This window comes from Microcaecilia unicolor, chromosome 13 (genome assembly GCF_901765095.1).
Source record: "Microcaecilia unicolor chromosome 13, aMicUni1.1, whole genome shotgun sequence".
NCBI lineage: Eukaryota > Metazoa > Chordata > Amphibia > Gymnophiona > Siphonopidae > Microcaecilia > Microcaecilia unicolor.
This window is the reverse complement of record NC_044043.1, coordinates 40638623-40664520: the sequence shown is the minus strand read 5'-3', so window position 1 is coordinate 40664520 and position 25898 is coordinate 40638623. Positions and strand designations below refer to the sequence as shown.

At 43.5% G+C, this 25898-nt stretch overlaps 1 protein-coding gene across 2 annotated transcripts in view; it reads left to right on the top strand.

Moving 5' to 3' along the window:
* LOC115456735 (galectin-9-like) overlaps positions 1-25898 on the top strand; it is a 68098-nt gene that overhangs the window by 9787 nt on the left and 32413 nt on the right. Inside the window, exons 3-5 of one of the 2 annotated variants that reach the window (XM_030186002.1) lie at positions 15371-15575; positions 23409-23524; positions 25342-25378. In XM_030186002.1, coding sequence (XP_030041862.1) covers positions 15371-15575; positions 23409-23524; positions 25342-25378 — 358 coding nt within the window. Of the gene's footprint in view, positions 1-15370; positions 15576-23408; positions 23529-25333; positions 25379-25898 lie in introns of both variants that reach the window. The other variant, XM_030186001.1, reaches the window with a different exon arrangement.

Here is a 25898-nt window from a genome sequence, read left to right as displayed (position 1 = left end):
GGGGCTTTCCAGGATGCGATAGGAGCACTATATGTAAACCCTCAGGCATATTTATGGATCAATGGGGAACAGTCACCTTTATTCCCGATCAGGAGGGGTACAAGACAGGGGTGTCCTCTCTCGCCTCTACTATTCGTCTTGGTCTTAGACCCATTGATCAGGGAAATTATGGACCACCCAGAAATAGAGGGGGTAAAGTGGGGACCTGAAGGGTTTAAGATTTCTGCTTTTGCAGATGATTTATTGGTCCATCTAACACAACCAAAAAGTTCGTTGGAAGCCTTATTAGAACTTTTTAGGGAATATGGGGATTTTGCCGGTTTTAAAATAAACTATTCAAAATCATTAGCGCTAGCCACAGACAATAGCGTGAGGCAGATGTGGGGAGCAGAGTTCCCACTACGATGGGCATCAGAGTCACTCCAATACTTAGGAGTACAGATTCCCCAAAAAACATCGGAAATACATCTGATGAATATCGGTAATAGGATTGCAGCTTTGAAGGACCGATTAGACGGATGGGGAGCCCTGCCACTTAATCTACACGGGAGAGTACATCTGTTTCGTATGGTGGAATTTCCACGATGGTTATACTTATTTCAGGTACTCCCTATACGATTACGGGCTAAAGATATAAATCAAATATTCAAATATGTCAGGAAATTTATTTGGAAAGGGTCAAAGCCAAAACTCCCTTTGAAGTTAATGATGGGGTCATGGAGAGAGGGAGGCATTGGATTACCAAATCTCCGCCGCTACAATCAGGCTAGTCTACTCCGGCACCTGGGTGATTGGTTATTAGATAGGCAAGACTACACCCCCCGTGGCTTGGAGCAGGAATGCTTCAAACCATACCACTTATATTTCATGTTACAATGCCCGAGCCGACAGCTCCCGTCATGGGTAAGCAATAGCATATTAGTAAGACCTCTGAGACAAATGTGGAGAGAGTTAAATGAGATCTGGGGGCTAGCGGCGGACGTAACAGACCTTCTGCCTTTGCAGGGCAACCCACAGTTTTCACCAGGTACGGAGAATAAAGTACTTTGTAGGTGGGCAACGATGGGAATCACCAGACTAGAACATGTACTAGATTCTAAGGGACGATTATTGGAGCTTGGAGCTCTGGGGGTAGGTATTACTCAAAATCATCAATTTGCGTATTATCAGATAGCACATTATGTCAGATCTTTAGAGCAAGGGAAATTGAGTAGTGGACATGGGCGCCAAATAAGGGCATTCTTTAGCTCCATGCGAGGGGGGCGTTTATCGGTTTCTGGATTACAAAAAGCGTTGGGGGAGATGAGCAGGGGTAGAGATACAGACCATATTTTAGGGAAATGGGCTCATGATCTAAGGCGTCCAAACCTGAAGCTAGACTTTCAGAAGTTATCGGCTAGGATTCCTACTCTATCGAGAAACGCTGCCATGAGGGAATGTCAATACAGGATTTTATATAGGGCATACATGTCAAAGTATCAAGTATCCAAATTTGGAGGAGGAATTGATCCTTTATGCTCTAAGTGTGGGCAGAGGGAAGGCACATTATATCACTACCTTTGGGAATGTTATAAGATCCAGAACTATTGGAGGCAAATTGTGGGATTTCTAGAGTTGATACTAAAGAGCAAGATTCCGCTTACTCCGCAGGGTCTCCTTTGAGATCAGTATGAGTTCTTTGCTTTGCACACGGGGGGAGCCCGGCAGTTCATCAGGAAAGCCAGTTTAGTAGGTAAGAAGCTGATTTTGCAGGCTTGGGTACACTCTGAACCGCCGGAGTATTGGCATTGGAGAAATAGTCTATATGAACTGCTGATGATGGAAAGGAGAGAGGTGGGATCCTCCCCTAAAGGAAAGAAGGCATTCCTGAGGATCTGGGAACCTTATATCCAGTCCCTGGTGCCCAGGGCGAGAAGTTTTATTCTGAACCAACTATGAAGCGGCCATATCCTGTTTTTTTTTTTTTTTTCTGTGAATATCAGGTTGGGGGGAGTGGGTGGGCAAAAGGAGCAGGTGGGGATATTACATTTTAAAGTGTATGGGAGAGCGGTTAAGGCGGATGAGAAGCTCTGCCTAAAGAACAAACATGGTCAACAGAACAAATCATCATACTTGGTAGCTTGGTATAGTAGACTAAGTTGGCATAATAAGAGTATTACCTTCCAGAACGGGGGAGGGGGTCATCAGAGTATAGGACCCAGGACCTCCTCCGGGACGGGAGGGAGCTAGTTCAACACTGAAAGTCAAAGCATGCACATGTTGACCGACACTTTGAGGGGGGGAGGGGTAGAAATAATATGTTAAAAGTTTGATAACGAGTAGTATCATACTGTTAAAAAAAGAGTTTGTTTATATACTCTGAATTTCTGTATATGCACCAGGTTAACGGTGTTTTCTTTGAAGTGTCATCCATAAAAACTGTTGAACTTTAAACTACAAGGAAGGGAGGGCGGGGGGAGGGGGTGTCTAGGGATAAAAGAAGAAAATGGTTTGACGTATGTGGACGGATCACAAGTTGTCTGTTGTATTAGTAAGGTTATCTGCTGGACATTATGTATATATGTTTCATATAATACGTCAATAAACAGATTTAAACTAAAAAAAAGCAGCATCACTGGAGGTTTTAACATAAGAACATCCTGTTTCCAACCAATCCAGGTTACAAGTACCTGACAAGATCCCAAAACAGTAAAATACATTTTATGCTGCTTATCCTAGAAATAAGCAGTGGATTTTCCCCAAGTCCATCTTAATAATGGCTTATGGACTTTTCTTTTAGGAAGCTATCCAAACTTTTTTAAACCCTGCTAAGCTAACTGCTTTTACTACATTCTCTGGCAACAAATTCCAGAGCTTAATTACACGTTGAGTGAAGAAATATTTTCTCCAATTTGTTTTAAATTTACTACTTTGTAGCTTCATTGTGTGCCTCCTAGACCTAGTATTTTTGAAAAGAGTAAACAAGCGATTCATGTCCACGTGTGGTAGTACTTCCATATGTAAGTAGCAATTTTGCAACCTACACATGTAAATGCTGCACTTATCCTTGTGAATGCCAGATTTTACAAAACTGAATGTCTAAAAGGAGCCAATGAAGGAGCCAAGCTAGAAATCCCACATTTTGGATTTTAGATGTGGTTCTAAACACCAGAGAAAAGTCCAATTGCCCCCCTCAATCACTCTTGCAAACCTGAAATCCAAGAGAAGGCAGCTGACACTTGTGCTTGCCTTGGAGCCGGTGTAAATGCTCTTATCTAGGGGTTTTATTTAAGTATGCAAAAATACACTCACACTTTTCAGGCCCACCCACAACACACCCTCTTCAAACCTGTGAATGCTGCAAATGTACACATGTAAGCAGCAGTTATCTGAATTCACTATTTACATGTATAAATTCCACACAAGCCTTCTAAAATTACCTCCTGTAGCTCTATATTGTGCTTTTTAAACAAAGAAAAAATCAAGATGTCACTTCCCCACACCTTCACCAGCTTCCTTCCTGCTCTAGAACAGTGTGGCCATTACATTTAGTTATATATATGAATTTATTTGCCACCTTTTTGAAGGTATTCATCCAAGGCAAATCCAGGTCACACGTTTCTGGCAGGATCCCAGAAAGTAGTTACATTCAATGCAAGTTAGTAAACAGGCCTTATTGACAAGAATGGGGCTCTCATTAATGCAGGCTAGTACATCTAAATTTGGATATGAGGAAATGGAAAGTGAAGTTACTTGCCCAAGATCTCACATCAAACATATAAATGACAAGTGACCGACTCACCTGCAAATGCGCAGTAGAGACTTCCCTCTCTGTCCCGCCCTCGCGTCAAGACGTGATGACGTCAGAGGGCGGAACAGAGAGGGAAATGGACTCTGCCGCTGGAGCCTGGAGACGAAGGAACATCGCTGGCGCACCAACCTCCACCCCCCCCCCCCGCATCCCTGATGTCGCTGCTGCTGCCCCCCTCCGTATCGGGCCCCCTGCACTGACATGACAGCGCCTCTCACCTCCGTGTGGAAGCGCTGCAGGCAGCAGGCGCTCTCATGTCAGTGCAGGGGGCCCGGCACGGAGGAGGGAGGGAGCGGCGGTGAGAAGGGTAGCTGGACATGGGTGAGGGCAGGGGGGAGAGAGGAGGGTTGCTGGACATGGGAAGAGAGCAGGGCAGAGAGGAGGGTTGCTGGATATGGGGGGAGGGCAGGGGAGAGAGTAGGGTTGGTGGACCGGGGGGGGAGGAGGCCAAGGGAAAGAGGAGGGTTGCTGGATATGGGGGGAGGGCAGGGGAGAGAGGAGGGTCGTGGATGGGGTGAGGCCAAGGGAGACAGGAGGGCTGCTGGACATGGGGGGGGAGGGCAGGGGAGATAGGAGGGTTGCTGGATATGGGGGGAGGGCAGGGGAGAGAGCAGGGTTGGTGGATGGGGGGGAGGAGGCCAAGGGAAAGAGGAGGGTTGCTGGATATGGGGGGAGGGCAGGGGAGAGAGGAGGGTCGATGGATGGGGTAAGGCCAGGGGAGACAGGAGGTCTGCTGGACATGGGGGGGAGGGCAGGGGAGAGAGTAGGGTTGCTGGACATGGATCGATGGAGGGGAGAGCAGGGGAGAGAGGAGGGTTGCTGGACATGGGGGGAGGGCAGGGGAGAGAGTAGGGTTGCTGGACATGGATCGATGGAGGGGAGAGCAGGGGAGAGAGGAGGGTTGCTGGACATGGGGGGAGGGCATGGGAGAGAGCAGAGTTGGTGGACGGGGGGGGGGGAGGCCAAGGGAAAGAGGAGGGTTGCTGGATATAGGGGGAGGGCAGGGGAGCGAGAGAGGATGGTTGGTGGACGGGGGGGGGGGGGGGGGGGCCAGGGGATACAGGAGGGCTGCTGGACATGGGAGGGAGGGCAGGGGAGAGAGCAGGGTTGCTGGACATGGATGGATGGAGGTGAGAATTATTACATTTTGCAAAACACAAATCTTGCCCGTTTTAGCGGGCTTAACGGCTAGTAGGGTAAATAAAAGAAGCAACCTTTGAACTCTTGCTTCACTGGTTGTCAGAGAAGGGTGGAGACAGCCAGGTGAATGGGTAGTAATTCCACAAGAGTCACTTACAATTTATTAGATGACCCCCAAACACGACTGTGTTTCAGCATGTGCCTGACACAAATAAAAAAGCCATGAACAAACATATGCAAACATAACGTACAGAAATAAACTAAATCATCATAATATAAAATCAACTAAATTTAACACACAAAGTATATGCAATATAGAACCCTAAAACAAGATGCTATAAAAACTGGATAATGACGTCATTCAGGAAATTAAGATCCATTTTAGCAAAACAGAGTTTAGCAAGGAAGACAAAGCTGCAATTAAATTTTTGTGCAAAATAAGGCATGTGGTACAAAGTGTTTGCTAGGGGACTTTCCTAATAAAGGCTGGACTAATGTATTTTCAAAGCTCATGCTACCCCCCCCCCCCTTCGCCTCCCGTTTACTAAACTGTGTGGCAATTCTGACACAGCTCATTCAAATTGAATGAGCAGTGTCAGAAAAGTATTTTGAAACTATTTAAGGGATCCTGTTTTTGACAGACACCATATATACATCTACTAAGAAATATTAAAAGCAAAAATATTAATATAAAAAAGCAAAATAAAAATGAACAATTAAAAGGGTAAAAGGATTTGATCTACTATCTTTCTCTGATACAATCTAATGTATTTTATGCAGGTTCTTTCTCTGTCTCTAAAGGGCTCATAATCTAACTACTTACATTTCAAACTTTATGGCATGCTTATGATGAACTATCATATTTTTGTGTACTTCTTTGATTAAAATTATTTTTTTAATATTGACCTCCTGTTAGAACAGAAAATTATGGCATATGCTGGTCAAAATTTAAATGCTGTCGCCAGCTAAATTAGGACCTGATATTTAATGCCAGGCCATGTCTGGGCACCGGAATTGAATATCAGCAGCTGACTGGAGTGTGTCAGGCTTCGGGCCCTTAAGCGGGTTCTGGTCAATATTCAGCAGTGACCCACATAAGTTATTCATAAATCCTATGTCCAAGTCCTGAGCCCCCCCCCCCCGACAAGGCAAGACCCCCCTCCCACCCCCTGCCAAGATACAGACCCCCTCCCAGCTCCCCCACAGATCCAGACCCCTCCCAATCCAAGGCAAGACCCCCATCTCAGTGCTCTCCTACAGGTCCAAACCCCTCTCCCGCTCCCCTGAGGGGAGTCTGAACATTGTCAGGGGGATGGGAGGGATGGTCTTGCTTTATTGGGGGGAGGTCTGGATCTTCCTGAGGGGGTGGAAGGGAGAGAAGACATTGGAAATGTGCTACCCATTCAGTGGGAGATTGATTCTGCTTTCTATCCTGCCTGGTTCTGTCCACTGGTTATCAGCCCATTGCTCTAACCACTAAGCTACTCCATCATTCATGAATATTTTTTTGGATAGTGCTGGTATTGTATTATGCCCTCTTGACCCTGCACTTCTGTCAGACAGTTCTAGGTTTCCAGTCCTATTCCAGTGGAGGAGTGGCCTAGTGGTTAGGGTGGTGGACTTTGGTCCTGAGGAACTGAGTTCAATTCCCACTTCAGGCACAGGCAGCTCCTTGTGACTCTGGGCAAGTCACTTAACCCTCCATTGCCCCTGGTACAAAATAAGTACCTGAATATATGTAGTGGAGGAGTGGCCTAGTGGTTAGGGTGGTGGACTTTGGTCCTGAGGAACTGAGTTCAATTCCCACTTCAGGCACAGGCAGCTCCTTGTGACTCTGGGCAAGTCACTTAACCCTCCATTGTCCCATGTAAGCCACATTGAGCCTGCCAGGAGTGGGAAAGCGCAGGGTACAAATGTAAAAAAAAAAGTATTAAATTCTGCTAGTTTGGACCGAAACCCATGCTAGTATAAAAGAAAAGGGACACTGAGCAAGAACCTTTCACCAAGTGACAGCAATGCAGTTTTTCCTTATTTAGCAACAAAGTGGAGTCAGTTAAGAAAAAGGAAGTAAAGAGGTTGAAACTTTCTGAGAAAAGCAAACTGACCTGTGATTCAGTTAAATATCACGCAACATAAAACCCTGTTGTAATCCTCAGCTGTTCTGTTTATGGATATTATTGGGTTATCTGGGGGCGGAAGGAGGTGGGAGAATGGGATCAGTTAATTTTTCACATCCATGACCTGGAGCGTCATCCAGTTGATCTGGTTTTTACAAGATCCAGAATGAATATACACAAGATATCTTTGCCTATAATGCTGCCTCAGGGTGTGATCCGCCAATACTTATGCTTGGAAAATTGCGCATACTGCATCGGTGCCTGCCTAATACTTACGTGTAACAGTGTGGTGGACCACACCCTGAGGCAGCAATTTGCGAAATATGCCGCATGTTGATGGAGGCGTCCATGCGCTGCAAAGTATGAAACGGTTTTGATAAAGGATTACTATGCTGAAGGGTTTTAAAACGTTTCTACAGAACTGAAAAATGTTTGCACAAGTCACGAATATATATTGAATTGTGTGATAATAAATATTTGAACTTTCCAAGAATTTTGTTATGCTGTTTGGAACTGACTTTGAAATTTGAAGAATGAGCAAAGAGAAAGCAATTATTAGATACAGCTGGGTTTATTCGTTTGATAATACTGTAAATTACATGCAACTTTGCTGCATTTGTGTAACTGCAGACACTTAAAGCATGACATGCCAATACGGAGCTACTCTGGTATTCTATAATGGAATCTGGGCACCCAAATGCCCTTATAGAAGCAATTCTCACCATGCAGCAATGGGGCGTTAAAGTGGGTACCCACTTATAAAATCTCCCCCTATCGGTGTATTTTAGAGCCCATAATTGCAGAGTCCTTGAAGGAGCTCTTGTTCATGGACCCTGGCTGAGGACTGTTACTCCAGAGGCTGGGCTGGGCTCCCCGGGCAGGTGTAAATGAAGGCTCACAGTGCCAGATCGTAGCCCTGGTTTCAACTCAGCCAGAAGTCCAAAGGAGAAAGAGAAACCTACTAGGCTTCTCCACTTTCTACCTACTACTACTAATCATTTCTAAAGCGCTACTAGATGTGCACAGCAGGTACTTTTTCTATCCCTAGAGGGCTCACAATCTAAGTTTTTGTACCTGGGGCAACAGAGGGTTAGGTGACTTGCCCAAGGTCACAAGGAGCTGTAGTGGGAATTGAACCCAGATATAGTAACCTCCATATTTGCTCTGGGCCCCTGGTATGGCTGGTGGGGGTCCCCAACCCCAAAACCCTAAACGTACTCTCTGTTGTTCAAACAATGCAACTTTACTTAATTTTTTTTAAGTCTTTAATATTTAAATATAAATATAATCAATACAAAACATATAACCCCACAATGCCCTCAGTATTCCTAAGAATCTCCCCTAATCAATTCCAATCGCTCACCCACATACACACTCCTTAGCACAGCTGGTATTAAATACCCATCAGTAAGTGCATTACATAGTCGCGTGCTTCATTGTTTTATATTCCAAAATACAAAGTTCAAGAAGCAAAGTTGAAAAGGCCCCAATAATTGTCTGTTTAAATGTCCAGCAGAAGCGTCATACTCTAGTTATATCCAGTATGACACCCTATGGAACTTTGGAAGGCTAAGTGCTTTGAAAATATGCCTCTGTGTAAAATGTGAGCTTGTATATTCAAAGATCCAGTGCTGGCGTCATCCCATGCTGTTAACTGACTTCATCATTTAAACATCAGGCTCCATAAGCTTCTGTGTGGTGTGAACGTCGGAACTTTAGCGGGTCCGGCTGCTGAGGGCACCGACAGTGCGTCCTCAACTAAAACAAGCTCTCAGTCTCGGTTCTCAATGCGAGACCGCATTTCAATCTTGGCTTCCTCAGGAGAACCACAACCACCAACCCAGTGGGTTGTATCTCCAGTCTGCACAGCCAGGAAATGACGATTTACATATCTTAGTTGGCAGGGGTCCCCAATCCCCGCCATCTGAAGCACCACTGCCACAAATACCTTGGCTGGCAGGAGTCCCCAACCCCAGCCAGCTGAAGCTTTCATCCAGCACTGATCTCCGGCGCTGCCGCATTGTCTGCCCTGCTCTCTCTTCCCCTTATGTCCGGCAATCTCCTTTTAGTGAAACTGAGCATTCTGGACGTGAGGGGAAGAGAGAGCAGCGCTGGTGATGCAGCGGCGCCGGAGACCAGCGCTGGATGTAGGCTTCAGCTGGCAGGAGTTGGGGACTCCTGCCAGCCAAGGTATTTGTGGCAGTGGTGCTTCAGATGGCGGGCATTGGGGACCCCTGCCAACTAAGATATGTAAATAGCGGTGGCAGTGGGTGGGAAGGAGCAGGGTGGCGAGGCAGCAGAGGGGGGCAGCGAGGCAGGTGCAAATGTCTGTGCCCACTTTTCAGGAAGACACACAGGTACATATTTATTTATGCTATTTATTTGGTACATTTGTATCCCACATTTTTCCACCTATTTGCAGGCTCTATGTGGCTTACATAGTACCGGAGGGGCGTTCGCCAACTCCGGTATGAATAAATACAAAGTGATGTTGTGGTAGAATAAGGTTCATGTGGAACAGACACAATAGGGAATCGTAGAGCGGAAGAGTTGTGTTATGTCCATTACGTACTTTGGTTTCATTGTGTTGCAGAGTTCAGGCATTTAAGTTGGATCGGTAGGGTATGCCTTTTTAAACAGGTTGGTTTTTAGTGATTTCCGGACGTTTAGGTGGTCATACGTTGTTTTCAAGGTTTTTGGTAATGCGTTCCACAGTTGTGTACTTATGTAGGAAAAACTGGATGCGTAAGTTGATTTGTATTTAAGCACTTTGCAGCTTGGGTAGTGCAGATTTAGATATGTTCGTGTTGATTTGGATATGTTTCTGGTTGGTAGGTCTATGAGGTCTGTCATGTATCCCGGGGCTTCGCCGAAGATGATTTTATGAACCAGGGTGCAGATTTTGAAAGCAATACGTTCTTTGATTGGGAGCCAGTGCAGTTTTTCACAGAGGGGTTCTGTGCTTTCAAATCATGTTTTTCCAAATATAAGCCTGGCTGCCGTGTTTTGAGCAGTCTGAAGTTTCTTTAAGGTTTGTTCTTTGCATCCTGCATAGATTCCATTGCAGTAGTCTACGTGGCTTAGCACCATATAGATTGTATCAAGTTGCAAAATGTTTCCCTTGGGAAGAATGGTTTCACGCGTTTGAGTTTCCACATTTAGTGGAACATTTTCTTTGTTGTGGATTTCACTTGGCTCTCTAGTGTAAGGTTACGGTCCATTGTAATGCTGAGGATTTTCAGGCTGTCTGAGATAGGGAGGGTGTAATCTGGGGTGTTTATACTTGTGGGGTTATCCGCTCTATATTGGGATGAGAGGATAGTAACATAGTAACATAGTAGATGACGGCAGAAAAAGACCTGCACAGTCCATCCAGTCTGCCCAACAAGATAACTCATATTTGCTGCTTTTTGTGTATACCCTACTTTGATTTGTACCTGTGCTCTTCAGGGCACAGATCGTATAAGTCTGCCCAGCACTATCCCTGCCTCCCAACCACCAGCCCCTCCTCCCAACCACCGGCTCTGGCACAGACCGTTTAAGTCTGCCCAGCACTATCCTCACCTCCCAACCACCAGCCCTGCCTCCCAACCACCAGCTCTGGCACAGACTGTATAAGTCTGTCCAGCACTATCCCTGCCTCCCAACCACCAGTCCCGCTTCCCACCACCGGCTCTGGCACAGACCGTATAAGTCTGCCCAGCACTATCCCCACCTTCCAACCACCAGCCCCGCCTCCCGATCTTGACTAAGCTCCTGAGGATCCATTCCTTCGGCACAGGATTCCTTTATGCTTATCCCACGCATGTTTGAATTCCGTTACCGTTTTCATTTCCACCACCTCCCGCGGGAGGGCATTCCAAGCATTCACTACTCTCTCCGTAGTAGGATGAGACAGTGTGTTTTCTCTGTATTGAGTTTTAGTTGAAATGCATTTGCTCATGAGTCCATGATGTTCAAGCTGAGTTTGATTTTGTTGGTGATTTCTGTCAGTTCATGTTTATAAGGAATGTATATAGTGACATCGTCTGCACAGATGAAAGGGTTAAGGCCTTGGTTGGATAAGGACTTGGCTAGTGGGGTCATCATTAGGTTGAAGAGGATCGGTGATAGTGGTAATCCAAGAGGTACTCCACAATCTGCTTTCCATGGTGATGATATGTTTGAGTTTGATTTCACTTGATATGTTCTAGTGGTTAGGAAACCCTTGATCCAGCTAAGTATATTTCCACCAATTCCGAAGTAATCTAGTAGTCTTAGTAATATATTATGGTTTGAATTCACTAGACATGTCAAATCGGAGGAGAAGTATGCTTTTGCCTGTTGCTATTTCCTGCTTGAATTTGGCTAGGAGAGTAATTAGTACTGTTTCAGTGCTGTGGAGGGGGTGAAATCCTGATTGTGATTCATGTAATATTGAGAATTTGTTTATATAATCAGTAAGTTGTTTGGTTACCATGCTTTCCATCAGTTTGACTGCCAGTGGGATAGATGCTACTGGGCGGTAGTTAGTGATTTTGTTTGTGTTTTTTCTTGGTATCTTTTGTTATTGGGGTGAGTAGGATGTTGCCATTTTCCTTGGGGAAGAGGCCTTGCTGAAGCATGTAGTTTAGGTGGGATGTGAGGTCTTCTATGAAGCGGCCAGGGGCGGATTTTATTAGGTAGCTGGGACAGGTATCCAGTTTACAGTGAGTGTTGGAGAACCTACTAATTGCCTGGGTAACTGTTTCGATGGTGAGGAGAGTGAAGTTTGACCAGGTTTGGTCAGCTGGGTATTCTCCAAGGGTTGGGTCCAAACCGTTGAGGAAGTTTTTGATATTGGTATTGGCCTGAGGTAGCGTGTTGCATAGGTTTGCAATTTTTTCATTGAAGTATCTAGCAAGTTTGTCTGCAGTTGGGATGTCTGTATTGGTTGTAGTGACCAAGGTGGTGTCTAGTAGTTTGTTCACGAGTTGGTAAAGTTTCTTCGTGTCTTTGTAATCTGTCCCTATTTTAGCTTTATAGTATGATCTTATTGCGTATTTGTATTTTCTTTGTATTTGCTTCCATGCGTTGAGTGTGTGTTCATCTTTTGTTTTACTTTATGCGCGTTCGAGTTTCCTGGATTGTGTTTTTAGCTTTTTCAGTTCATCATTGAACCATGCTGTCGCGTTATGCCTGTGTGAGGTTCTTGTTCATGAGGGTCCTATTTCATCTAGTATGCTTCTGCATCTTTTATCCCATTCTATGAGGTAATATATGGAGTCCGTTTGTGCTGTCCATTCATTATTGTATATCTGTTGCCAGAATATTTTCGTGTCTACTTGACCTCTTGTGCTGTAGGTTGTGTGTTCTTGTATACGGTATGAACCCTTCTTCCGCCATTTTAGGGATACGTTTAGTTTGTAATGATCGGTCCATGTTGTTTCTGTCCATTTAATATCTGTTATTGTTAGGTTCTGGTCTGTTGATAGTTTGTGTGAGATGAGGTCGAGTGTGTGCCCTTTGACGTGGGTTGTTTGCATATGTGGCCATTTGAGATCCCATAGGTGGAGGAATTCCTTATATTCTTGTGCGTTGCTAGAGTTTGGGTCTTCTAGGTGAAGGTTAATGTCTCCTAGTACTAGTATATTGGAGTTGGCTACACAAGTGTTTGAAATGAAGTCCATGAAGTTTGTCTGGCCTTCGTTCCAGTTACCTGGTGGTCTGTAAAACAAGACACAGTTCTGGTGATCACGTAGGGTTTTGTTGTGGATTCTGATTGAGGCAATTTCAAGTTGAGGTGTTATGGATTCGGCAGTGGTTTCGGTGGTAAATTGGGATCGATAGATTAGTTAGGCAAATGTTAGGCAAATATGTTTTGCCTATTTTCTGAAAGGCTATGTGCCCTCACCATCTAGGTACCAGGGATGTGCATTTGTTTGAAACAACACCAGAAATGTCAACCATATTTGTCATTTCATGTCGTTTTAAAAATAAAATGATAGAAAAAAAAATTACAGTCTTTTTTCTATTGTAACATCAATAGTGTGCTCTGTCCTTCAAATAAAGTGCACTCAATGACCCAACAATCCAAAACTAAAAAACTTTTCCAACAAAACAAAACAAACAAGAAACAATGAAAACAATGTAACAAAGAGAAAATTTCTAGTGCACACCCTGGTTAGACACCTGTTATAAAATTATCCTCAATCTGTACAACCATCCAGAGTCATCCACATGTACAGACAAACCCATTATTGTGTTGATTAGTTTGTCTGCAGATGTGGTGCCTGCAGGGAGTTTGAAATTTATACAAGAAATTATAATCATCACAATTTCAAAATCAGGTCTGATTACAATGAGAATTATTCATTAGGAAACAGGGCAAGCAGTCAACAATAACAGCCCCAGAACAAAAGCATCCTATGGATTCTGCAATTCATCTAAAGACACTTGCTTTTTCTAAAATGCTCTGGGTGATATGGTAGGGTTTGATGGTCCCAGGTATGTTGCAGAGAAATGTTGCTCTTGGTGTGTTCATTACTGGAAGTAGACAGATCAGAATTCTTTGCAGATCGGGCACAAGTAGTGGCTGAGTTGTGAAGTATTCTCAGTCTAAACTGCAGAGCACCTGAGGAATAGAGAATGACATGGGGACGGGGATCTGCAGTAACCGGGGGGATGAAGGCGGGGACAGAGCCCACAGGGACAGGGTGGGGATGGGGACAAACTTTGTCCCCATGTCATTTTCTACTTTGAAGCCTGTTAATGAACTGGACTGTTATTTATGTTTGAGTGATGCAGACAACGATATTTTGATCTTTTTGAAAAAACAAGCAAACATGCTGGCCACATCTAGCAAAATTTGCATGGGGGATCCTGTACATCCACACATCTTGTACCAACACATCTTCTAAAAAGACATTTTCTATTGCAGGAGGGACTATGGAAGACAGAAGAGCTATACTGAACCCTGAGATTGTTGATGACTTCTTATTCATTCACAGATTAAAATATCATAACAGTGTTACATAGGGCATATTTCTCCCCTCTAGGGCATACAGAACGGGTTGTATTTTGTACCCCTGGACATTTTAACAGGGTGGATTAGGATTCCTTGGGTTAGTAGAAATCAACTATTGTTGGGGTTGGAAGGGTAGAGGGTAGTGGTGAGGAGGGTTATTATAGCTGCTCACTGTTATTATTGTTTTCTATTTGTAATTGCACAGAATATTGTTCCTTTTTATACTTTAATAAAAAGATTTAAATATAAAATCATTATTGTTTGAGACTTATGCAAATGAGGACAGAGCCCATAGGGGCGGGGATGGGGTGGGGACGGAGACAGGGCCTGTGGGGACGGAGACAGGGCCTGTGGGGACGGGGCGGGGACGGAGACAAACCCTGCAGGGATGGGGTGGGGACAGAGACAGAACCCACAGGGACGGGGCAGGAATGGGGACATACTTTGTCCCCGTGTCATTCTCTACAGAAGAAGCAACGGAGTAGAGAGGACTGGCCTAGTAGTTAGAGCACTGGTCTTCATATCCAGAGGTGCCTGTTCAAATCCTACTGCTGTTCCTTGTGATCTTGGGCAAATCACTTAACCCTCCATTGTCTCAGTGTACCTGAATATAACTCACCTTGACCTACTACTAAGAAAGGAAGAGGGTCGGACTAGAGGAGGATCTGAGCCCACAGAAAACGGAGTTTGGGGGGGGGGGGGAATAACACTGCCCACAGGAAAGGTATGAATAGGAGAACTGCATATCTGTACATACTCCCTATTTGAAATCTACCCTTGTACATAAACCTGAGAAGACCAAGTGGTATGGGAGTTCCCCAGAGGAACAACAGAAGAATTGGAATGCAGTTTGGGGTTTACCTGGAGTTAGATCATAAGAAACTGTTGTTCATGCTGCTGCCATTGCAGAATTGGAGAATAAAGGTTTGAGTTCTTGCAAACACTGTTGCCTGAAGTGTACTTATTGAGGACTGGGGACACAGGGAGCTGGGCCCAAGAGAGCTCGAGAGTCTCCCAAATCCCAAATCCCCAGATCGCAATTCCGGATTGTCAACCCACTCCCAGCTCATCTGGACTGAATTAAGAGGTGTGCCTGAGTGCAAGGGGTGGTGGAATTGTCCCTGTGGGCCCGAGTCCGAGTGGACTGAGCCTAGCCCAGGCTAAAGAAGGTTTACAAAATTATTGTCATAGAGTACAGATACATATTTGTACCTCTTTTTTGGAGTACATGTAAATTTGTTTGAGAGCATCTGTGAGCTACTGGGAGTCATTATATGAGCCTGTTATGAAATTAGCCATATTGTGGTCACCTTGCTTTTGTGTTGGTTCTCTTTCTAGGTTCTCTGTGAATTTACAGTGTGGTCCGCATTCTCCCCCTCATGACATTGCTTTCCACTTCAATCCACGCTTCATGGAGGGTGGATATGTGGTCTGTAATACAAAGGAGAACAACACTTGGGGAAAAGAGGAGAGGAAATATGAAATGCCCTTCAAAAAAGGTCATTTCGAGATCCGGATCCTTCTCAAGAACTGCAGTTTCATGGTGAGTATGTGCTAGTATTTTGATATTTTGAGTCAGGGTCAGTTTGCAGAGGTATTCATGCCCAAGCCCTGTCATTCACATATGTGCATTCTGCTACACTGATGGTCAAACAATAATTTAGAACATGCAACTGCCAAGCTGGAAGGGTAACAGGTGATTCCAGGATGCAAGGAAAGACTACTAGTGTTATACATCCTCTGGATGAATTTCAGCTTGAAAAAGAGAAGGATCCTTCACAGGATAAACTGGTGAAAATGAAGTACAAATACTGAACCTGCTATATTAAAAATGCCAGGGGGACACGCAAGATTAAATAACCTTCAATAGCAAAACAAAAACTAACAAGGTACAGCACATAAAATAAGGGCTAAAAATGCTTTTAAAAAAGCTCTTTAAAAAGTATCGGACATCCATATTTCGGCTAGACACTTGCATCAGAGCTACCAAAATCTATATTTTTTGTAATTTGTTGATGTCAAAACCATCTGTGCCAGCAAGTAAAAAAAAATGCAATCAGCCCAAAACTATCTCTGTACAGCGTGACAACCCATAGAATCATAAACATAAATATAGAAGTGAAAGTCTTCCAAAAAGATGACTAACCATGCAATTATAATTGTTAATAAAGGAATTGTGGTTTTACATGCAACATATGGCAGATCGAGTCCTTAAACCCTTCAATCTTGGTGACTCAAAGTAGCCTGATCAACATTTATTCTTAAATAATATGTGGCAGTTGGACTCCGCAATGTCTAACACATCCATGGGTCCTTTTACCAAGCTGCGGGAAAAAGGACCCTGCGTTAGCAGTGGGGGCCATTTTTCCCACATGCTAGGGCCCTTTTTACCACAGTGGGTAAAAAAAAAAAGCCCCCAGCACACTGGCCATACAGTTAGAGAACTCTTACTGCATGGCCATGCATCAGGGAGTCCTTACCGCCACCCATTGAGGTGGCGATAAGGGCTCCCATGCTAACCTGGCAGTAACTGGACAGCGCACGGCGATGCCCGATTACCGCCAGGTTATTGCCGCACAAGCCATTTCTGGGGGTTTTCTTTTTTTCCCCAGAAATTATGCGTGCTCAGGGTGGGACTACCGCCAGTGGCCATGTTGAGTCAGCGGTAATCCTGGAAGAGCGAGCGGTAAGCCCGCGTTAGGCTTACTGCCGCTCTGTAAAAGGGCCCCCTACAGAATATGAAATAACTCACTGAACAGGAAGGGTTACAAAGAGATATGGTGTAAGTGCATTGGGACATAACTTATAACGCAGAAGTCATTTTAGAAGCTTTGGATGGCATCTTCATGTGTAAATAATGCATTTACATGTGTAAACTGTGTTAATGGCAATTTCAGAACGCTACTATTTACATGTGAAGATGACCTGGAATACACATATTTACAGGGAAGTAATCGTGGGCTACAGTTAAGACGTGTTATCTTGCTGTTTACCCCAGTTACTATTAACTAGGTCTCATTGCATAGAACGGGACCTATGCTAAAATAATATGAGTTAGTGGTAAAATAGCATGTCTTAACGGTAGCCCACGCTGATAACTTCCCCCCTCAGTGTGAAGAGTTTCAGTGTCTGGTAACCAGAGCTGGTATTGTGATGTCATAATGTCTCATTCCACCAATGTCTAAGAGCCAGCCTCATCAGTGATGTCACAATGGCTTGATTGCCCTATACTCGGCACGTTTTCTTACATATAGCAGTGATTTCAATTTCTAGAGACATTTCTTTCTTTAATTAAGGGGGGACATTAACACATGTTATTTTACTTTAGCAAAATGAAATTTAAATAAACAGCGTTTAATAATTTTCAAACTAATGATAATAAAACAATTCCACATTAAAAGTGACTCGACACAAGAGGAACATATATGAGATATCAAACATTGATGTTTGATATCTCATATATATTCCTCTTTTTTGGATATTATATTTATGTATACTCTATTTATGTATTATTTATTGTTTTGTTTATAGACTCCTGATGTAGGCCATCTGGCCGAAACACACGTTGTGTCGGAGTCACTTTTAATGTGGAATTGTTTTTATTATCATTAGTTTGAAAATTATTAAACGCTGTTTATTTTAAATTTCATCTTGGTTCCAGTTTTTGGCTAGCCTGGCTCATATTCCCACCTTTTATTTTCATTTTTTTCTTTGTGGATCTATTGAGTTCTCCACGCACGTGGATTCTCTTTAGATTTTACTTTTCAGCCCCAGTTATTAGTAAGTAGGCCTCATTGCAAAAAATGGAATCTATGCTAAAATAGCATGTCATGGTAAAATAGTGGGCCCCATATTCAAAGTAGCTAAGTGCCGCTGAATATCACAGCGCCGAACTCAAAGCCTGCTATGATGGGGGTGTTCTGGGGCAGAAGTCAGCACTTGGCCGCTTAAGTACTGATATTCAGCCCTTAAACAGCCAGGTTTACCGCATAAATGGGACCACATAAAAGTCTATCCTATTTTAATATAGTAACCCATGGCTGCATAGGGGTTGAATATCGGCTTTAAACGGACATTTGTTAGCTGGCTTAAACTAACTGGATATTCAAAGCTGAAGCCTGCATAGGTCCCAGCTTGAATATGTTTATGTTTATTTATAAAACTGATATACCACCTTTGCTAAAATAAGGTCAAAGCGGTTAACAACACATTAGATTAATATAAAACTGTAGGAAATAGAACTCCCATAAAATAATAGGCAAGATGCACAACCATGCATACTAGGAGGATCAGGAAAAGTTTCCTTCCTCTCTGAGCACGCTGCCAGAACCCTTATCCACACTCTTATCACCTCTCGCCTAGATTATTGCAACCTGCTTCTCACCAGCCTCCCACTTAGCCCATCTCTCGCCTCTTCAATCAGTTCAAAACTCTGCTGCGCAACTCATTTTTCCCAGAATCGCTATGCTCACATTAGCCCTCTCCTCAAGTCACTTCTCTGGCTCCCTATCCAGTTTCCGCATTCAATTCAATCCTTCTCTTACTGACCTACAAGTGCATTCAGTCTACTGCCTCCCCAGTACCTCTCCACTCTTGTCTCTCCCTATGCCCCACCTCGGGTACTCCGTTCCATGGAATAAATCTCTCTTGTCGTTCCCCTTCTCCTCTACTGCTAATTCCAGACTCCGTTCCTTTTATCTCGCTGCTCCCCCACGCCTGGAATAGACTTCCCGAGCCTGTACATCTAGCCCCGTCTTTGGCTGTTTTCAAATCCAGGCTTAAAAGCCCACCTCTTTGACACTGCTTTTGTCTCCTAACCACTACTCACTTCCCCGTACCTTTTATCTCCTCTTTAATTTCCTTACCTCTTGCTTGTTCTGTCTGTTTGTCTGTCCTATTTAGATTGTAAGCTCTTTGAGCAGGGACTGTCTCTTCATGCATGGTGTACAGCGCTGCATTATGCCTTGTAGCGCTATAGAAATGATAAGTAGTAGTAGTAGGGATCAGTACAGGATGCGATATCTCACTGCAAGTCATACAGGATCAACACTTAATTGGGGTCTGTACCAAAAGCAATTTGGAATTAATACATTTTTAATTTTGTCTTACATTCGATTAGTGACAATTTGGACCTAATATCAGGGGGTAGACTATTCCAGAGATCAGGAGCCAAGGAAAAAAAAGGCAGAATGTTAGGTAGTTTCAGAATAGGCCTGTTTAGGAGTGGGAAGCTAAAATGTGGCCATGGCCATGGGCGTGGAATGGGCGGGTTGTGGGTGTTTCAATAAAACTATGCTTACTATTATGGAATACACCCGATCTATGCCTAAGTTATGCGCAGGTATTTAGGTTTGGTTTTAGGTGGCCTAAATGGGTGGACCTAAATTTTAGTTACAAGAACACATGCGCATATTCCATAAACTATGCCTAACTTTATTTATTTGTTACATTTGTATCCCACATTTTCCACCTATTTGCAGGCTCAATGTGGCTTACATAGTACCAGAGAGGCGTTTGCAGACTCCCGGTGTAAACAAATACATAGTGATATTGAGATAAGATTAAGTTCATGTGGTCCAACCACTTTAGGCGTAGTTTATAGAATTGCGCTAAGCATGTGGATGTTCAGCACTGATTTTTCAGGCACCATTTATAGAATTTGGACCTTAGCACATACCTGTGAGCCATATGGACAGAGCATAGATAAGCCATGGGTGTGTCATCAAGCAACACATTCAACTTATAGAATACTATCACTTGTGTATGCTGCATAGTGCATTTCGGCACTAAGTTCAGACTTCTCAGAGTTCCTATTGGTTGCTTATTCTATGTTGGAGGCTTTGGGCAAGGTTGCCAGCTGGGAAAAATTTTCCCAGCCCAAAATGAGCCGTAAACCCGCCCAAAAACCGCCCGTAGCCAATCCCCGTCTCCCGCGTCACCGAACCCCGTCCCCGCATCACCTAACCCCGCCCCTGCATCACTAACCCTGCCCCCCATGTCACTAGCCCCGCCCCCTATGTCATCCCTGACGTCAACCCCGCCCCTGAAAGGCTTCTATTGGTCCAATTTGGACCAATAGAAGCCCCGGAAAAGCTTCTATTGGACCAAATTGGACCAATAGAAGCCCCAAAAACCGTACCCTTAGGAAAACTTGTATAGAAAGGTGGGAAAACGTACTTCGCGACAGTATAGAAGATGGGAAAGAGGTTAAGTGACGCCACGGTCACAAACTGCGTCAATCTCTCAGGAAAGTACGCGCCTAACATAGGTCACTCCCAAACACCTGTAGAAGCTGCCTTGGATCAGCATGCGGTCGGCAGGATCTGTTTCGTGAGTCTGACGTCCTGCACAGTGCAGGACGATCAGACTCAGCAGGAAACCAGAAGCCTGTGGCAGCCGCGTTGCTGATCTGCAAGGGCAAGCTCTACATGGACATGTTGCAAGTGGAATAGCAACATTTCCATGTAGATCCAAATAGGGAAAAGGAAATGGGACTTGAATATACCGCCTTTCTGAGGTTTTTGCAATACATTCAAAGCGGTTACATAGTATATACAGGTAGTTATTGTACATGGAACAATGGAGGGTTAAGTGACTTGCCCAGGGTCACAAGGACCTGCTATGGGAATCAAACCCAGTTCCCCAGGATCAAAGTTCACTGCACTAAGTGGTAGCAGTTGAGTACATTAGATTTTTGTTGGGTTTTAGAGGACTCACCATACAATTTAAGGGGGTAAAGGTTATATGTATACCTGGGACCTGGGTGACCCCTAGGTTGCCCCACTGCTTTGCTGGGATGTCTGTGTGGCCAGTCTACTAAGAATACTGGCTTCTCCTACATCCCAATGGCTTGATTTTGCAAAATAGTCCAAAAAATAGATGCACTGAATACAACAATGTCCTGCAAATGGCCATTCTTGAAAAAAAAAAAAAAAGATAGATGTTTTTCAGATTCAAAATGGGCCATGTTCACTACTGGATTTTTGGACGTTTTCGACAAAAAGTCCAAAGTCAGGTTTAGAAGTCATATCAAAATGCCCCTCCAGATCTATATTCTGCAGGGTGACAGGTGAGGTATTCTGCTAATATTTAGTTTTTATATAGGGATCTGTAGCGTCTGATTTGCTATGTGTTTCTAACAGAAAGTATATTGTTGTTCTAGGATGCGGCCTTTTTTATAGGTAGGGTTGTTGCTATTTGAGTCCTGGATGTTAGTGCTGCTTAATTATAGCAGGCTTTATATATGGGTTTGGAACATGTTTGTCTTTGCAGGGATTTTCTACTGGACCCCACCCCAATCCCCACTACCTTGGGAAAGATGGTACTATAAGGGCCCATCTTAATTTTTTCTGCCCAGGGTCCATTCAATCCCAGCTATACCACTGGTCCCCTCACTCTGGAACTCACTCCCAAAGAGGATATGCCAAATTCAAGACTACTTCTATTTCAGAAAGAAAATGAAAACCTGGCTTTTTCTCCCGAGCCATTCATTTATGTGGCAACTGACTATCCACTCAGTCAGCATCTGGATTAGTTTTGCCACACACCTTGCAATTGTATATATAATCTGCCTTCAATTTAGCTACCCGTCTATTTGTCCCAACAAATTTGTTCTATGTATCGTATCTACATGTGTTTACATGTCTGTGTCTCAACTGTACATGCGTCTGGTCCTCAGCTACTTATTAAGATGTTTCATTGTATTGTACTGACATTATGAACATCAAATCTATGTTATTTGAATTATCTAATACGTGGCTATTAACATGTGCCATTTGTATTGTGCTGATGTTGGGGGCAATTCAATAAAGGGTACCCAATGCGATACCATGAAATTAGCATCCAACATCAGGGCACCAAGAGGTATTCTATAAGGGCACTTACACGGATAAGTGTTGTTATAGAATACGGGAATAAGGCGCTATTTATGCGTGAACATGTAGCTTCAATCACTACACCATATCAATAATACCTGGCGTAAGTGTTTATGGCTGTGTGACACCTTGTTCCTGTGTAGCTTACAATATACTATAAGTTACATATACCCAGTAGATCCACCCATGCTCCGCTCATATGAACCCCTCCCCTTTCACAGGCACGCTAAAGTCAATATGTGCATATTTTATAGAATCAGTAAGTGCCAATGGTGGCACCTCTTACCCATAAATGTGCCAGTATTTTGTAACATACCTGGGTATTTGGCACCTACTCAAAGGCATATTATTTATTTATTGGGATTTATTAACCGCTTTTATGAAGAGATGCACCCAAGGCAGTGAACAGTAGGTACAGTTTAATATAAAACTTATAATTTTGTTAACAGCATAACAATAGTAAAATAACCAAGAATAAACATAAATACAATAAATGAGGTAAACTTGAAAACAGTAAATTGAAACCTAATAATAGAACTATGTGAAACAGTATCAAAAATATACACTTCTAACAGCAGTGGAATTAAAATACTAGAGATATAATACAATGTTAGCATAATACTAATGAAACATCTAATAAGCATGCGTTGTTATGTTGTTAACAAAATTGTAAGTTTTATATTAAAGTATACCTGCTGTACACTGCCTTGGGTGAATCTCTTCATGAAGGTGGTTAATAAATCCCAGTAAGTAAACAACTAAACTTGTACACCCAAATTTGCAAACTAGTCAGAAATGTGGGTGTGCAATCCTAAAGAACGAGGGGATGGTGTAAATGCTAACCTTCTAAGGGGCCCTTTTACTAAGCCGCGTAAATGTCTACACACGCCCAATGCACGCCAAAGTGGAGTTACCCTTGCGGTAATTTCATTTTTGGTGCACGTCCGCTATACGCGCCCGAAAATATTTTTTTATTTTCTGACACGCGTCAGCTACGCGTGTCAAGTGGCATTTGGCGCATGTAGGTCATTACCACCCGGTTACCGCATAAGACTTTACCGCTAGGTCAATGGCTAGCAGTAAGATCTCAGACCCAAAATGGACACGCGGCAATTCTCATTTTGCCACACATCCATTTTCGGCAAAAATTTTTAAAAGGCATTTTTTTGCAGGGTGCACTGAGAAATGATTCTGCGCACGCCTAAAACGTGTCTACACTACCGCAGGCCATTTTTCAGCACATCTTAGTAAAAGGACCCCTAAACATCTTCACACATAGAATGCATCTCAGTTATAGAACTGACCTTACAGAGTACATACACATTGTTGCATGGGTCTGGGAGCAGGTGTAATTTTGTGTGTTGGAATTTGCTCACTACTGGCGATAGTCCTGGAACATATTTTAGAAATGCTCTTAGGTACTGTGTTCTAAAATGACTCCATATGTCTATTTTCTTCTTTCCTAACAACGTTATCTTTTTATATGTCTGGCTCTGCATCAGGTGGCTGTAAATGGGAAGCACTTCTTGGAATACCAGTATCGGATTCCCCTTGCTCGTGTCAACACCCTGGCAGTGGAGGGAAATGTGACCCTCCTTTGTGTCAGCTTTCAGGGGGCAACGGTAAGCACCAGCCTCTTCATGGAGTAGGAAGGGCAGTTACTGTAGAAAGGCTGCTGTTGGTGTGTCCATCTTTCTTAGGTTCACGCGATCACAGTTTCACAGATGTGACTCCAAAGGGCAGAGTGGCACCTAAGGTCTTAGCACCCAAGGCGATGGCCTTGTCTGCCCCACTCATTAGCTGCATGTTCCTGATAAGAATGAAATGAAATGGTACGGATGGACAGAGCTAACCTGCACAGACTGTGTCTTTAAATAAAAAAAAAAATGTTCCCCATAAGACCACTCTAACATTGTGATATAACAGCAATACCCTGCATACAGAGATTCAAATCTTTTACTTATAACAGCTTGATATTTTTTTCCAGCCATGCTAGCGAGAGTTTTCAAATGTTAACAGGCATGGGAAATTTTTATGGCTTTATTGCACTGTTCCCTCTAAGCTGTGTGTGAGTCCAACTGCATTGTTGCCAGTGAGAGAGAGAGAGAGAGAGAGAGTGAGAGAGTGAGAGAGTGAGTGGGGGGGGGGGGGGGAATGGTGCTTCAATATTGTGTTTTCAGTTGCAAGGTACAGGCAGGTTTCCTGGATTCCTGCAGACCTTGCTTGTCCCTCACTATGTGATAGTGAAACAGCACCCCCTACTGGCAGGACTATAGGTGGAGGACTCATAAGTATATAAGTATTGCCATACTGGGAAAGACCAAAGGTCCATCAAGTCCAGCATCCTGTTTCCAACAGTGGCCAATCCAGGTCACAAATACCTGGCAAGATCCCAAAGAGTAGCAACATTCCATGTAGAACTGCAAACAATAGCAAGATTCTAGAATCTTAAAGAGTAACAAGATTCCATGTAGAACCCCAAAGAGTAGTAACAATCCATTCAGAATCCCAAGTACATAAGTACAAAAGTATTGCCATACTGGGAAAGACCAAAGGTCCATCAAGCCAAGCATCCTGTTTCCAACAGTGGCCAATCCAGGTCACAAATACCTGGCAAGATCCCAAAAAAGGTCAATACATTTTATGCTGCTTATCCCAGAAATAGTGGATTTTCCCCAAGTCCATTTAATAATGGACTCCCACTCAGCTTAGAGAGAACAGAGCTTTAATGTTTCACATCTAGGGCTTATTCCTATATCTTCTTTTCCGCTCCCTCTAAGATGCACAGGAGCACACCATTTCTGTTCTTACCATTGGGAATGGTGCTGCAACTTCATTTTCAACTGTGTAGGGAAAGCTAGTCCTTTGGGAGTTCCACAGAACCTGCTTGCTTCATGCAATTGAAACTGTGAGGTTGCAGCAGTAACCCTGAGGGTAACGGTGGGAATGACAGAATCCTGCACAATAGGAATGTTGCTGTTTTCTTTCTATGCTATGGTTTTACAGTTTATAGAAGAAGCAAGTCCTCCGTAATGCACATAAGGGGGTCGGTGAGATGCTTGAAAGCTTTCTAGTATCTTGACAGCTAAAGGAAAAATATTTTCCCAGTCTGTAAAGAGAATAAAAGCATCAGTTTGGAGGTTAATTACTTTTACTCCTTTATTTTTACTCTTTTGGGATCTTGGTACTTGTGACCTGGATTGGCCACTGTTGGAAACAGTATGCTGGGCTTGATGGACCTTTGGTCTGTCTCAATATGACAATGGCTATGTTCTTATGTTCTTAGGAATAAAATGTTTCCAAAGTATAGTTCAAGCCTTGTATAGAATATACTGTAACTCTTTGGGTATGAGATAAGACTAGTTTGGCCAGGAGGTAGTATTGTCAAACTTTTCAGATAATGTTTTGCTATTTTTTAACATCTCAGATCTCACAGAATCAAAATGTCTGCACTGCAAACTCCTTTGGAACTGTAAGTTTGTCTTTCTTTTACATCCCCACTAACATACCTCTCAGTCCTTTCCAGTATTGTCTATGGTTTAAAACAAATGCAGTTTTGGTTTCAAGGTTGTCTATGCACATGTTCCGAGTGATATTGGTGGCATTCAATCAGAGGCCTTCATCCTTTAGAACTGCTTTAGGATTGGATACTACTTTAATCAGAATGGGTTGGGGAGGGCTGGGGAAGAATGAGCATTCATTTTTTTAAAATGGATTGTCTATTCCAAGTGATAGTTTAGGTAAAAGTAATAATGCTCCCCGGCGGTTGTCAAGCCTCTTAAGACTTGTTAAACTGTAAAGTCTCAATATCTTGAAGTATAACCTTGGCACACCAGCACACACCTCAAGCCTCTATATTTTCTGAAGTTTCCTTTATTGAATAAATCACAGGTAATTTACTCACAGTCAGATGTTCAGAAGTGTTGCCCCAGGGCACAGAGACTCCGTAATTCTGAGAGCTGTATCAGTTGTTGGAGGTAGAAATCTGAAGC